At 44.3% G+C, this 15,373-nt stretch overlaps 1 protein-coding gene and 1 long non-coding RNA gene across 8 annotated transcripts in view; one reads left to right on the forward strand and one right to left on the reverse strand.

The window, feature by feature from the left end:
- Positions 1-1,032, forward strand: part of LOC119868416 — a 32,048-nt gene extending 31,016 nt beyond the window's left edge. The window contains exon 3 of the long non-coding RNA XR_005386196.1: positions 406-1,032. This is a non-coding gene — a long non-coding RNA (uncharacterized LOC119868416). The remainder of the gene's footprint in view (positions 1-405) is intronic.
- Positions 1-15,373, reverse strand: part of PCYT1B (phosphate cytidylyltransferase 1, choline, beta) — a 131,512-nt gene that overhangs the window by 35,559 nt on the left and 80,580 nt on the right. For all 7 annotated transcript variants that reach the window (XM_038587109.1, XM_038587105.1, XM_038587107.1 and 4 more), the window contains exons 4-5: positions 10,403-10,554; positions 7,645-7,723 (exon numbers count right to left, since the gene is read on the reverse strand). In XM_038587109.1, coding sequence (XP_038443037.1) covers positions 7,645-7,723; positions 10,403-10,554 — 231 coding nt within the window. The remainder of the gene's footprint in view (positions 1-7,644; positions 7,724-10,402; positions 10,555-15,373) is intronic.

Consider the following 15,373-nt stretch of genomic DNA (forward strand, 5'->3'; position numbering starts at 1 on the left):
ATTTAAAGTGACTTTTGACTTTCAAAATAGACCTGAATTAGAATGCAAAAGCCAAAATTGGATGCTTAGGCCATTTCTGAGCATCTTTCTCTCACAGTGAATTCTCCAGCCTTCTCTGCCATCGTTCTCCATTGGTGAGGAAATCAGCAGAGCAGATCAATGGACCGGTGTGGATGAAGAGTCACACCTAGTCTTATGCCTGTGCTCCCAGGACAAGTAGAACACCACCTGACTATTCGATTTGAAGATCGATTAAAGATGGGCATAATCCCTGTCCCACTGAATGATTTGCTCATAATGAAGGGAATGTGGCATTAGTGACACTGGGTGACTTCCCAAGGCTAGGGCCAAAGAAGCCTCGAGGCTTTTGTCACAATTGCTAACTCTCCAAATGTTTCTCCCTAGGACGTACACTCTTATAACCCAGCCACCATGCTTTCAGAAGCCCATGCAACATGGAGAGGCCACAGGTAGGTGCTGCAGTGTCCACCCCAGCTGACCTCCCTGTTGACCACCACCATCTGGGACCTCTAGCTCAACTGGGGCTTCAGATGACTGCAGTCCCATCCAACAGCTGAGTACAACTGTTTGAGCGACCCCAAGCAAGAACCACCTAGCCAAGCCTTTGCTGAAATCCTGCCCTACAAAAACATGAACAAAATAAAGTGGCTCTTTTAAGCCAGTAACTGTGGGAGTAATTTGTTATGCAACAATAGGGTGCTGGATTGCTTTGAGTTAGAAAAATATTGGACCTGTTCCTATACCCTAAAATCAGGGAAGCAACTTTTTCTTAGCTCACTAGAGGCTACTCACCCAGAAATAAAACCACCACTGAATGCATGTTTTTATTCTACATACTCTACAAGGTAGCTGAGAAACTGTCACTCCAAGAAACGCTGATTCAGTTCACCCTGGGTGAACCAATACCTGGTCTAAATTCTTGCTACTCTAAGTGAGGTCTATGGACTTGCAGTATCTACCAACCCAGGAGCTTGTTAGAAATGTGGATCTACCCTGAAAAAAAAAAAAAAAGAAATGTGGATCTTAGTCACCAGACCTAATGAACCCAAATCTGTATTTTAAAAGATGTTGTAGTTTGTCTCCTAAGGCAAAGAAAACAAAAGCAAAAATAAACTGTTGGGACTACATCAAATTAAAAAGCTTCTGCGCAGCAAAGGTAACAAGCAACAAAACAAAAAGAGAGACAACGTACTGAATGAGAGCAGGTATGTGCAAGTGACATACCCCATGAGGGGTTAGTATCCAAAATATATAAAGAATTTATACAGCTTAACACCAAAAAAACCCAAATAATCCAATTAAAAATGGGCAGAAGACATAGAGATGACCAACGGACAGACATGTGAAAAGATGCTCAACATCACTCATCATCAGGGAAATGCAAATCAAAACCACAATGAGATATCACCTCACACTTGTCAGAATAGCTAAAACTAAAACCTGAAGAAACAACAGTGTTGGCGAGGATATGGAGAAAAAGGAATCCTCAGATACTGTTGGTAGGAATGCAAACTGGTACAGCCACTGTGAAAAAGACTATGGAGGTTCGTAATAGTACTACTGAGTGTTTACCCAAAGAATACAAAAACTCTAATTCAGAAAGATAGTTGCACTCCTATGTTTAATGCAGCATTATTTGCAATAGCCATGATATGGGAGCAGCCCAAATATCCGTCGATAGATGAATGGATAAAGATGTGGTATATATGGACAATGGAATATTAGCTATAAAGAAGAATGAAATCTTGCCATTTGTAACAACACAGATGGATCTAGAGGGTATAATGCCAAGTGAAGTAAGTCAAAGAAAGTTAAATACCCTATTTCATTCATTCATATGGGGAATTTAAGAAATAAAACAAATAAACAAAGAAAAAAAGACAAACCAAGAAATAGCTAGAGAACAATCAAACAGTTACCAGAGGGGAGGTGGGGAGGGATGGGGGAAAGAGGTGAAGGGGATTAAGACTACACTTATGGGGGTACCTGGGTGGCCCAGCTGGTTGAGCGTCTGCCTTTGGCTCAGGTCATGATCCCAGGGTCCTGGGATCCATCCCCACATGGGGCTCCCTGCTCAGTGGGGAGTCTGCTTCTTCCTCTGCCCCTCCCCCTGCTCATGCTCTCTCACTATCTCTCTCAAATAAATAAATAAATAAATAAATAAATAAATAAATAAATAACATCTTTTTTTAAAAAATAAGAGTACACTTATGATGATGAGCACTAAGCAATGTACAGAAGTGCTGAATCACTACATTGTACACCTCAAACTAATATAACACTGTATGTTATCTGTACAGGAGGGGAGGGGAGGGGAGGGGAGGGGAGGGGAGGGCAAGAGAAGGGAAGGAAGATCCTGTAGGGATCTGTAGTCACATTTATGTTGGACAAGCACTGGTCTACACCAGGTCCTTCATGGCAATTTTAGGGAAGGAGTAGCCAGCTCACAGCTCAGATTTTACAAAGACTTAAAAAGGTAACAATCACTCCATCGCATAACCCATCTCCATGTAACTGATTCATCAGCTACTTTCTTCCCTCCTACCCCTGCCATGTTTCTCAGCAGCCTTCCAAGTCTGAAAGTTTCCAAGTATGGAGTTTCCTTTCTTGGAACTCCTTACAAACAAGATTGGGATCTGAGAATGTCAGGCCTTCCATTCTTACCCAAGGCTCCTGACCGCTGCAGGAGGCCTTTCTGAGAACATGGTACTGACCTGACCACCCGCCCTGCTGGGGGTAGCATGGAACTTCCCCAGCTACTTTCTGTTGATTCAAACCAACAGAAACACCATCAAGGAGACTAAGTACATTATAGATAGCAGAATAACTTTCTGAAATATTATCCAATGTCGTTTTCATTTCTGGGGATGACATCTATCCTGAGACATCCATCACCTCAGGGGAAAGTAACTGCAGCTGCAAATACAGGAGAGCACAGTCTGCTTCTGGCTTCTATAATGGGCTCTTTAGAAGGCTCATTTCAAAAAGAATGGTTATGAAAGGTAAGGCTTTCTCTTGAAAGAGCCACGTTTTGAGGACCACAAAAAGGATTTTCTAAATCCCAGAAGTGTCCCTTTAATTATGATGAGCCAGAGGCCAAGTGGACTCAGAGTGTGGAATATTTTCCTATAAGCCCTGAAGTGGCAGCTTCCTGCTCTCCGGGCGGAAGACAAAGACCTCTTTGCTTGGAGGGAGAACCCAGAGAGGGATGAGGAGGGGAAGATGAGAAGTGAGAGAATGTGAGACAATGTGAGCCTGTCCCTTTTCTGGACTCAGAGTCCCAGGGGCAGGGACAGGTAAGAGACCCCATTAGCAAGCCCAGAGCAGAGAGGTGGAGGGGGTACCTGGGAGGCTCACTTGGTTAAGTGTCTGACTCTTGATTTTGGCTCAGGTCATGATTTCAGGGTTGTGGGATCAAGCCCCACATCCAACAGAAACACCAACAGCATGCCCAGCATGGAACCTACTTAAGATTCTCTCTCTTAAAAAAACATGAGGGGGGTGGTGCAGAGCACAGGGGCTGGTACTCTGTTTACCTCCAGGACCGACATGGATCCCCCCCCCCCACAGCCCTCCAGTAGATTATGGAGGACGTTTTTAAAGTTCTCCGGGGGCCCTCTGGAGGATCACTGAAAACAGCAGGGATTTAAAATCAGCATGACTGAGGATCCCTGGGTGGCTCAGCAGTTTAGCGCCTGCCTTTGGCCCAGGGTGTGATCCTGGAGTCACACATCAGGCTCCCTGCATGGAGCCTGCTTCTTCCTCTGCCTGTGTCTCTGTCTGTCTCTCTGTCTCTGTCTCTCTCTCTCTCTCCCTCTCTCATGAATGAATAAAATCTTTTGAAAATAAATAAAATAAAATAAAATAAAATAAAATAAAATAAATAAAATAAAATAAAATAAAATAAAGTAACAGTCAGCATGACTGCTGGGTGGTACGCCTGTAGCACAGGCCATGGCAAGGACAGGCTAAAGGGGGAGGTGGCTGGGGAAGAGATGGAGGAGGTGATTGTCAGAAGGCTACGACAGGGGCCTGATGGCCACAGATGATGGCTGATCAGGTTTGATACCACACAGTGAAAGATCAGCAAAAACCAGTTCCCTACCCAATGCTGGGCCAATACATAGGCCCCAGAAATGTAGATCACCCCAGGAGAAAAGGGCCAAAAGTTAACTCTACATAGTCCCAGTGCAAACCTAGAAGGGTCTGAATTACTGTAAAGGTCAAGCCTGGTTTTTTTCCTGTCACCTGTGGAAATGGCGACTTCCTAAGGAAGTTCAATACAGAAATGACTCCTGTCCTACTCAGGTGATCCTTCCCCCACAAGAGACCTGCTCGTGGCACTTCCTTGATTCTCAATGGCATCTGGCTCCATGTGACATATAGAATTAAGTCTAAACTACCCCATCCTGTCAGACTCCATCTCTGCTCTCACCTCTACATACCCTATACTAGATGAACATTAATTTCCTCCAAATGCGCTGCACTTCTTCATGTATTCCCACCTTTGGACATGCCTCCTGGGCCTATATAGTACATACTCCTCCAGAGACTAATAATATTTTGATGTAATTACTTATGGTCTCTCTCAGCTCTCAACAGTGGCTGAGAGCTATGTCTTATTTATATTTGCATCCCATTTCCCACCCCAACAATTCCTAGCTTGTTGGACACCCTCAAGGAATTCCTGGGTTCACTAATGAGAGTCAAGACCACCCAAAGATGGAATGTCTGCCTTGGGACGTAGGAGATGGGAGCTATACAAGTACCAGTTCCACCAGGAAATGGCAGTGATGCCAAGGAGGGGCTAGAAGACTGGATTTGTGACCATAAGGAGCCCATCCTACCTCAAGAGTCTAAAAGTTCATAAGTACCAGGAAAAGGCTGCAGTGGTGGCAGGCTGAAGGTTAGGGATGGCAGGACCAACAGGGGTGGAGTTCCAGTGGTCCCTAGGAACAGGGGGAGATGGCTCTGGTGGGGGAGGCTCAAGTATAATGGGTATATTAGACTTCTTGAAATCTCTCAATAAAGCAGATGGTAACTCACAAGACTAGAGTGTCCATACATGCCAGATAATGGTGTAATTTATGGAAGAAGGTATGTGTGGATATATCTACAGTGCCTACAGAAGAGATATATGACAGAAAGCAAAATAGAAGAAAATAAACCAAGCCATTAAAAATCTACTTTGATGCCTACCTTTGGCCAAAATACCAATTTCAGCCCATCCTTTCCTCAAACTCTTCCTTACTCCAAGATTCTCAGGCAGCAACTAGCAATGACTATTTTAATTCTTAGGTGATTACTGGAAACTCTGTGACACTGACTAAAAACCTCAGCTCAGGAAAATAACAAATGTTGGGTAGTGAGTGTATAACTGAGACTATTATTCCGTTATACATCCGCCCCAAAAAGCAACTATAATTTGTGATTTATATTCTCTTCCCTTTTGTAAGATAGAGTGAGAAAAAATACAAATTCCCAGATAGAATTTTAAAGATCTTTTATTAAGATCATATTGTTTGTGAAACAAGTCAAACGGCAAACCCTTCCATCTTTTCCTGAGATTTTTTGGAGGTTATGGTGGTTTGGAATAAATTAACACATGTAGTCAGCATCTCCCGTTAATAAAGGGGTGAAGGGCTCAATGGCTGTGATACCAACGGAAAGCAAATAGATCAGATGCCAAGGTTGATATAATTATCCCCCAAACCACTCTTTAATCTAAGTAATTTGAAATTTGGGGCATGAGACAAGAGTGCTTACCCAAACTATCTAGGTAAATGGCTCTACTTCCTGCGTAGTGGGAAGAGCCCTTGCAGACAGAAGATCTCCGTCTCAAGCCAACTCCCGTCATACTCCTTCAAAGGCACCTGCTTGCTTCACCAGCACTGAATGAGAGCTGCTAACGTAGCAGGGCCTATGCTGGGGATGTGAGGATGGACAAGACATGGCGTAGATCATGGCACCTCATTCTAGCTAGGGACAGTCACACACACACACACACACACACACACACACAGATGCCATCAGAAGGGAGCTGAAAAGGAGGTCCATTTGCAAAGAATGTCTGAGTAGGGAGGGTGTGGAGGGGTAATGATGCTGAATTATGCCTCAGGGAGAGAGGGTATGTAATGGCTGGCTCCTCAATGGGCCTCAGAGGAAGGGCATGCCAAGCCTAGAGAAGAGGTAAGTGGGGGTATGTCTGGGCACCAGGATGGACTCATGTGCTGGAATTTAGGGCCTGAACAAAGCGGTGCAGAGCCCAGGCTCACAAGGTGGAGAGGCTGCGCAGGGCTAAGGGGCAGAGACCCCACGACAAAACCCAGGAGTGGTGAGAGAGACTGCAGAGAAAGAGAAGGTCCCAGAAGTGTCCCAGGAGCACCTATGAGAGGAGAGTGGTCCACAGGGTCATTATGTGCAGAGGAGGCCAGCAAAGAGGCCACTGGCTGTGCTGGTCCGCAGGTCAGAGCACCGAGGGGAGGACGGGGCAAAAGTCAGAGCGCAGGCCGCTGAGGGACGGCGGGGATGGACGCCTGGCAAGGGACACCCGAAGGCGGATGTGACTGGAGTGGGGGAGCAGAGGAAGGGTTTTGTTTGTTTGGTTTGTTCTGGTAGACTTTCAAATAATAGTAAGCTGAGAAGAAACTGCTGGAGAGTGGGAACCCTGCACAACGAAGAGAGGAAGAACAAAGGCAACGGGCTCCGGGGAAGGGATGAGGGGGGTTCGGGTAAAGACGTCAGCCTGGCCCAGAAAGCCCAGGGGGTGAGGAGTTAGGGCAGGAAGCAGAAGAGGGGGAGGCAAATGTTCTCAAGGAACATCGAGAATCCCATCAAGGCTGGCAACCACAGATCTGTTTCAATGCCTGATGGTGACTTCCCTCAAGTGCTCACCAGCAAATAGGAACAGAACTTAACAAAGGGATTGACCCCAGGGAGTGTGCAATGGAAGGAAACTCGGTAACTCCCTGGGGCAGCCTAGTGTCTGACCCTCAAAGAAATGCTTAGTGACACCTGGAACAACTTCCAAAGCTCAGGCCCCATGTCTGCCCTCCACGACAGTGCTTAACAGTTTGGGGAAGGAAAGACTTTACCTGCATTCCCAAATATTTACCTATTCTTTTTTTGCCTCTGCATGTGGTACCTGAGGATATTACTATCATGTGACAGGATGACAGATGGCAGGACTGACTTTGGAGACAAGGAGTCCAGATCGTTAATTACCCAGTTATCTGTCTTCTGGAAGGAACTTCCTTGGAAGTATAAAATAATTTCATTCTGAGGACCTGAACGTGAATGAGGAAAATGAGTGCCCTTTAAATAATAGGGTCCTAGGATTTTAGTCTGATGAGCCCTAAAATTGAGCCACAAACTAGAAGGTGGTGTAGCAGTGGTACACCAAAGAGGACTTTGGTGCTCAAGTTACTTCTTCTATAAACACCTAAATGCTGTCTATCCTATGACTGAGCCTGAGCACATTATCAACAGAAGCTTGTAAAGGCTACTTGGCAGACACATGAAGTTCCAGTGCCTTCCATGTTTATGCTACCAGACTAGGGCAGGTGTCTCTTATCCAACCTGATGGTCACCATGCAGTGGACAGGTGGGCATGGGGGGACTCACCTGCTTCCTTTATATGCTTGTAAACATCATCAGAGCCCGCAGAAGAGTAGGGAATGTCATCATGCGCCACAAAGTCAATCTGTTGGAGGGAGAGAAGAGTGATGTCACCCCAGGGATGGATGAGCATGCCTGAGATGTGCAAATGCCTACTTAAACAAAGCAGTCACAATAAAGCAGTTGAAATAAGCAGTTTATAATGCGCATCTGAATCCTTGGCTGAAAGGTACTGCCAACCGTCTCTATTTCCAGAGATAAAAGGGAACTAGATTGGTTGGTCTCCTTCGCTGGTCCCTTTCTCTTTCCTCTGACAGTGGGCTTTCTAGGCCTTCTGTCCTTCTCCCTTTAAACTTTCTCCTTCGAGACTTCATCCATCCTTCAGATTTCAATCACCCTTGCTACAATGAGGAAGCCAAATCTCCATTTCTTGTCCCATAACGGCAACAAGCCTTCACACTTAAGCCATGATTTATGTGGTGGAAACAAATTCACACCTTTCTTCTTATTTGATTTCTCGTCTAACCACGTTTGTAGGCAGGTGGGGTCCATACGACTGTTACTGTTGGGACAGAAGGCTGCTGAATCTAGCAAGCTTGTCATATTTGCCCCAAGTCACCCTTTCCTTTGTTTGCCACCCCTTGATGTCACTTTAAAATCAACCTATTTGAGGGGCACCTGGATGGCTCAGTTGGTGAAGCATCTGCCTTTGGCTAGAGTCAGATCCCAGGGTCCTGGGATGGAGCTCTCCCCCTGCCCTTACCCCTGCTTATGCTTGCTCCCTCTCTCTAATAAATCAATAACATCTTTTAAAAAATAAAAACAAAATCAACCTGTTTGAAATTTAATTCCACCTGAGAACTGGTGTCCCCGCCCAGCGGCACCTCCACTTTTCCATGGTATCTAGGCTCCAAACACCTTAGAATTGGCCTTCTTGCCCTACTTCCTCCCGTTTCCACAGCACAAAGGCCGCAATGCCCATTGGGGTGTGCGCGGGCATGTGAATGCACCTGCTCTCATACGTGCCCATCATGGCCTCTCCGTGGCTGCTACACCACATCCAGGACCCTGCCACCTAGACTACTGACACCAACTTGTACCTGACCCTCCTCACAGCTGGCTGTCTCCTTTCCAAGCCATCCTCCTGTCATGTGGGGGACAGGTCCTTCTTAAAAGATTTTCTTTGTGTCATCCTTCCTCCTGCTGATCTTCACTGGCTCCCTATTTCTTACTCCATCAAATAAAAATTTGCTGCCTGGCTTTCGAAGCCCTTTGTACCAAGGCTTCCCTCCACCTCAAGGGGCAGTTTACAGTAGCAGTTGGATCTGCCTGCACCACCGCTTATTAGCTCCTATAACTCCTAGATTGGTGGTAAGAATGACCTTAGTATTTCTGAATATTGGAAATTGCGACATTCTGAGGTGGATCGCTCTTGGTGGGGGTGTCCTGTAGGAGGCTTAGCAGCACCCCTGGCCTTTACCTGCTAGATGCCAGTAGCACGCCTCTAGCTGTGACAACCAAAAGTGTTTGAAGACACTGCCAAATGTCCCTTGAAGGCAAATTCAAGCCCATTTGAGAATCACTGGATTGAATGATATAATGATGTAAAGGTGCTAAAAATGATAACTAGTACACAGTAAGCACTCAATAAATGTTATTATTAAATTCATTTTTAATAGTTCATCCTCCTCTCCAATATATAACAACAACAGCGACAACAAAGTCTCAGAGTAGCCATGAGATTGAATGTGATTCATGGGGGGTAGGAGGGCAAAGCCCTCAGCACAGTGCCTGGCACATGGTGAATAACAAGTGGTGGCCATGGATGCCATCATTGGTATCCCCATCATGCCTGGCACAAGATGAATATACAATAAATGCTTAGTAAAAATGTGTTAGTGATTGCTGGAAGTAAATCATATTGTAGTTTCTCCTTTTGCTTTTTATTCTTGCTGGGAAATTATCTCCTCTGCTATTACCCATGCACATTTATCAGTGTTCTCTCTTCTCTTCTCCAACAGGAATTTAAAAATAGAAAAGAAAACTCTTAGAACAGCTTCATCTTGGGTTTTTTTTTTTTTTTTTTGGTACGGCTTATAAAAGGAAAGAATAGCTCCTAATGTGGGACTGGTAGGGAGATACAAAGCACATAATTTCATGCAGATCAAAAGAATTTCTCATGTTTTCAACTAATAAAAATCTTGTATCAGTAGGAGTCTCAGTGTCACAAAATCATAGCTTTAAAGCTCTTTCCTTAAAGGCTGACCTGTGCCTTTTGAGATACAATGCGTATTCCTTTGTGCCAGGAAAAGATGCCTGTGAATATACAAGCATCAATAATGATGATGGTGGTGATAATGACGATGACATTTTGGAGCTCTGGCTATGGGCCAGCTAGTGTTCAAAGGGTTTTACTTACATGATCTCATTATATTCTCAAAACAGCCCCATGGGGAAAGTACCAACATCACCCAGGTTTACAGCTCAGGTAAATGAGTTCAATACCGTACTCAAGGTCCCACAGTTAGGAAAGGGGAGAGGCCACACTTGGACGTGGGTGGTCGAGCTCTAGCACCCATTGTGAGGCAATGAGAGGCTATTGGTCCCCGGGCCTGGGCAGAAGACAGGTGCTTGATCAAGTGACACCACATGACACTTCCTGAAGTTACTTCTTGTAGAAAGTGGAAGTTTCTGGGCTTTCTGCATATAGACTGCAGAACCAGACTCTAGTTCTGCTATTTAGAGAACATGGAAGAATAAGTACCTTGTGTTTTTCCAGAAATTCTGGAGTGAGTGTCCATGGAGCATCTCTAATGACTTCATCCACATAGCGACAGTGTCTGAGAGCTTCATATCTCTCTGCTTCGTTCATCACGGTGAAACCTTTGAATTTGTGGGTAAGGTCATCACTGCAAACTGAAACAGACGTATGCATTAAAGGCTGCTACGTGGCCCAGGCCCTGCTTGCGGCCATCCTAGTACATAAAGGGCTTGTTCAGCAAAACAAGCGGACTCAGCCTTACTTGGTACATGATGTAATCAAACTTTTTTTTTTTTTTTTTTTTTTTTTTTACAGGAACCAAGCATCAGGGAAGCAAGGCAAGCTGAAATTCAGCAGCAATTGAGAATTCCATTTTAGTGCTAATTTTGACTTCATTCTCTGCTGCAACTTTTATCAAAATTATTCTCCACACTACCTAATGGGACTTCTGTGTCTTTTATTTTCCTATGCTACCCTTCAGTAAAAATTACTATTCAGGAAAAAAAATGGCCAAATGAACAGAGAGGGAAGAGAGAAAAAAAGGAAGAGGCCTGAATTTTAGAAGGTTTCAACTATCATTTCCAATTCCCTTGCTAGATCATTGTACTTAGTAACACAAGTGTGATTCTTTTGCATGTGTGTGTGCACATACATACCCACCCACCCACACACACACTTCTGTTCCATGGATTGAGGTCCAGTCACTACACATCAGGCCACACAATCAAGAGAAAGAAGTCATAAAATAGAAGATCTGATTTAGTAGAACTCATCTTGTAACTTTCTTATCCTTTCTAGATCTCAGGTTTCTGAATCTCCAAATGGGAGTTAGTATCATCCACTATCAACCTTAGAAAGGATTTTTTGAGGATTTACATAAAAGTGCTTTGAAATAGACTGAACGAGAATATCATCTGTTATTCTATCCAGAATGCCTTTTTTTTCCATTGGGAAAGGCAGCTTTCCTACGTGTCAGGAAGAAATGTCACTGTGAGTCCCATTTACCAATATCCTGTTGAAGGTCCCACTACAGCCAAACTACCCTGACTGCTGCTCCTTAAGAAGTTTTATGTACACACGACAAATTTACAAAATTTAAGTGTTCAATATAGATTTTAAAAACAAAAATACAATTATTTTCTCAGAACTCAAGGGTGACCCACATCCAGAACCAAATCTAGCCACGGAGTAGGTGCAGCCCACAGCCACAGGCAGTGTCCCCGCCAACCTCCCGGGGCAGCCCTCATACCCCTACCTCCAAGCCCCATGTAGACCTGCCGCCTCTGCCCTCAGAGTGAGCCCTGAAGCTCACCAGCACCCCACCTTCTCTCCCCTGTTACCGTGGCAGCCTCCCAACTAGTCTCTTTATCCAGCCTTGCCCACCCATGGCAGCCTCTTCCTGTTGGCCAGAATCATCCCCTTAAAACCTGTCTGGTGGTCATTCTGGGGTTCAGAACCCTTCCCCGTCTCCCCCAGAGTAAAAGTGAAACATTTCCAGCTGCCTACAGGCAACCACGACACCCACACCTCAGCTCATTCCTGGTCCTTGGACCGTGGCTCCTCTTGCATCCCAGGCCCTGGCCTCCATGCTGTGTCCTGTGTCCCGAAGCCACCAAGAACGCTCCTGCTCAGGTCAGGACAGGGCATTCCTGTTCCCCAAACCTGGAACACTTGTGCTCCAAATATCCAGAGAGCTCATTCCCTCCCCTCCCTTGAGGCTTCCCAGCCTTCCTACTGAAGTTGCCATTTGCCCTCCACCCCTCCCTGGCGGTTGCCATCCCTTATCCCTCTTGCCATGGCACTCCTCATCATGTAATTGTCTTATTTAATTTTACTGTCGATGTTCTTCTACTAAAACATATGCTCTCTGAAGACAGTGACTTGTGCTTCATTTACTGATGGCCCATAGCGGGCTCTTAACAATGATTTGTTGAATGAATTAATGGTGCCCGAAACATACAGATGCTCAGTTAATGTTGACTATGATTTAAAATACTATTTACCTGCAGGCACATTTTAACAACATATAATTAAGAGACTAGTATGTCTCTAGGTACACATGTGTATGCCTATACATCTTCTACATATACTTTTTTTTTTCATCTCCTACATATACTTTCTGAGATGTTATATAGACCTATACAAGAGCAAATAAAGAAAACATTTAGTGGTTTATGTTACCCAAACACCATCAACCACGTGGCTGGTTCAAAAAGTTTAATGAGCATCAGAGTCATCTAAGAAGCTTGCTAAATAGAAAGATGCCTGGGTATCACTCCCCAAGATTTTGATTCAGTGGGTGCTATAGTCTGAATGTGCCCCCCCCCAAATTCATTTGTTAAAATCTTAACCCCAATGGGACACCTGATGGCTCAGCAGTTAAGTGTCTGTCTTCAGTTCAGGGCAGGATCCTGGAGTCCTACTCGGGCTCCCTGCATGGAGCCTGCTTCTCCCTCTGCCTGTGTCTCTGCCTCTCTCTGTGTTTCTCATGAATAAATAAATAAAAATCTTTTTAAAAAATCTTAACTCTCAAGGGTAACGGTATTTAGGAAGTAGGGCCTTTGGGAGGTGCTTAGGTCTTAAGGTTAGAACCCTTATTAACAGGATTAGTGCCTTATAAGAGAGCCTCCACAGAACTCCCTAGCACCCTCCACCATGTGAGAAAACAGCAAGAAGGGAATGACTATGCATCCAGAAGAGGACCCTCACCAGCAGGACACCACGTTAGTGCCTTATCTTGGAGTTTCCAGCCTTCCAAACTGTGAGAAATAAACTTCTGCTGTTTTTAAGCTAGCCAGTCTGTGGTGTCTTGTTGTAGCAGACCAAATGAATTAAGACAGTGAATCTGGAGTAGGGCCTAGGCAGCTCTATTTTTGACAAGCTTCAGGGAGAATTCTGATATATACAACATTCAAAAGCCCCTGAAGCATGCTATGAACATCTTGAGTGAAGAGCCCAGCCTGTTTCTGAGTCATCCATCACTCTAGCACAGTGGGTGGTGGGGGGCAGGTAGTAGGGCCATGATGACTAGGTTATATACTGATTCCCTGACTGCATTGGCTTTTGACTCCATAAATAGGATTATTTATGGGTCAAGATATGCAATTTTAAAATTGATCTAAGACTTTTTAAATGTTCTGTTAAGACTTTATTAATATACTACCTCAAGATTCATACTGAGCAGAAATAGATTTCAGATACATTGATTTTCTATTTTAAACAACACAAAACTAGGCTAGCCATATCCTTTCCCCTTCTGAACCGGCACCTGAGCAATTTGGTGTAACTTCTAGATGACCGAAATAATGGCCTCCTGACAGAGCATAAAGAAAGCAAACATCCTGTTTATGCCAATCTGGGGTCCTATTTTCATATCCCAGGAGTGACCTCAAGAAACAGCTGAACATGCCGACCGGTTATTGTCTAAACATTAATTACGCCCAAAGCAGCACTGTTGTTCTTGAGTCTTGGCAAATGCACTCTGACAACCAGATGGGGAACTCTGAGCGATGGTGTTCCATGGATGAGTTCACTGAGTTATCTGGGAGCTCAAACTGTAGCTAACCTATCCTGGCAGCTCACTATGTTCAAAATGAAATACTACCAGTACTCAGCAGGAGAGAAAATGGAACATAAGGGATGAACTTTGGAACCAAACAGACTTGGGTTCTAATCCCCGCTCAGCTACTAAAGACTGGGGAAATTACTCAAAGTCTTTTAAGATTCAGTCATCTGTCTTTAAAACATGTTGCAAAATTTTGATAATCAAATTGATCATCTGAGGAGAGAGTAATGCTCACTAACATTTGCCATTTGTTAATAGTAGTGTAAAACTATCACTGGGGATATTCTTTGTGTTGTGGGCTGTCTTTTCCCTGCCTCCATGCTAAGCAGATGCCCAGCCTCTTGATACAAATTCCCCCACAGAAGCCGTACACAACCTGCCTTCCTGGCTGCTGTTTTCTCCAAGCCAAAACCCATTAGAAGAATTCAATAAGGAAAAAGAGAGAAAACTCCACCAAATGAGGAAGAGGCCAAAGGTCTGAGGATCCCATTAGCAGCAGGGCCAGTGGCAGAGCCTCGAGGACTGATGACATGGAACCCTGGGCACTGGGGTTCCATGTGAGCACAGACTGCAGGTGCCTCACTTCGCACAGGCTCAGTGGTGCTGGGATCAAGACTGGAAACCCCTCTTATTTCCGTCAATGATTTGGAAATCTTGTCTGACTCTGTGGAGGTGAAGATAGCCCAACAAGGACTGAGACTCAGTTTCCCATCAGTCAGGCAAAATGGAGTACTAGCAGAATATTTAATACTAGAGAGCATAAACCCAAGTTTATGGGGTAATATTTATGTCTACTGTAGTAGAAGTAGTATTACATTTATTGTAGTTATTTTTTATTCCCCTCTGAAGAGTCGGAAGTAGGTATTTAGTGACTCATGGCCTTAAAAAAGATTTTAGGGGAAAAAATCTGATATAAATGTTAACTTATTGACTTGTTTTTAAGTGATATTAAGTTTTTATGTTATTATTTTTTAAGTTTTTATTCAAATTTCAGTTAGTTCACATGCAGCGCAATATCAGTTTTAGGTGTACAATATAGTGATTCCACTCTTTCATGTATCACCAGGTGCTCATCACAAGTGGCCTCCTTAATCCCCTTCACCTGTTTCCCCCATCCCCCCCCATCCACCTCCCCTCTGGCAACCAGCAGTGCATTCTCTAGAGTTAAGAGTCTGTTTTTGGTTTGTCTCTTCCCCCACCTTTGCTCAATTGTTTGTTTCTTAAATTCCACATATTAGTGAGATCATATGGTATTTGTCTTTCACTGACTCATTTCATTAGCATAATACTCTCTAGCTCCATCCATGTCGTTGCAAGTGGCAAGATTTCATTCTTCTTCTGGCTGAGGAATATTCCATTGTGTGTATATATACACCATATCTTCTTTATCCATTCATCAGTTGATGGAC

This window comes from Canis lupus, chromosome X (genome assembly GCF_011100685.1).
Source record: "Canis lupus familiaris isolate Mischka breed German Shepherd chromosome X, alternate assembly UU_Cfam_GSD_1.0, whole genome shotgun sequence".
Lineage (NCBI taxonomy): Eukaryota > Metazoa > Chordata > Mammalia > Carnivora > Canidae > Canis > Canis lupus.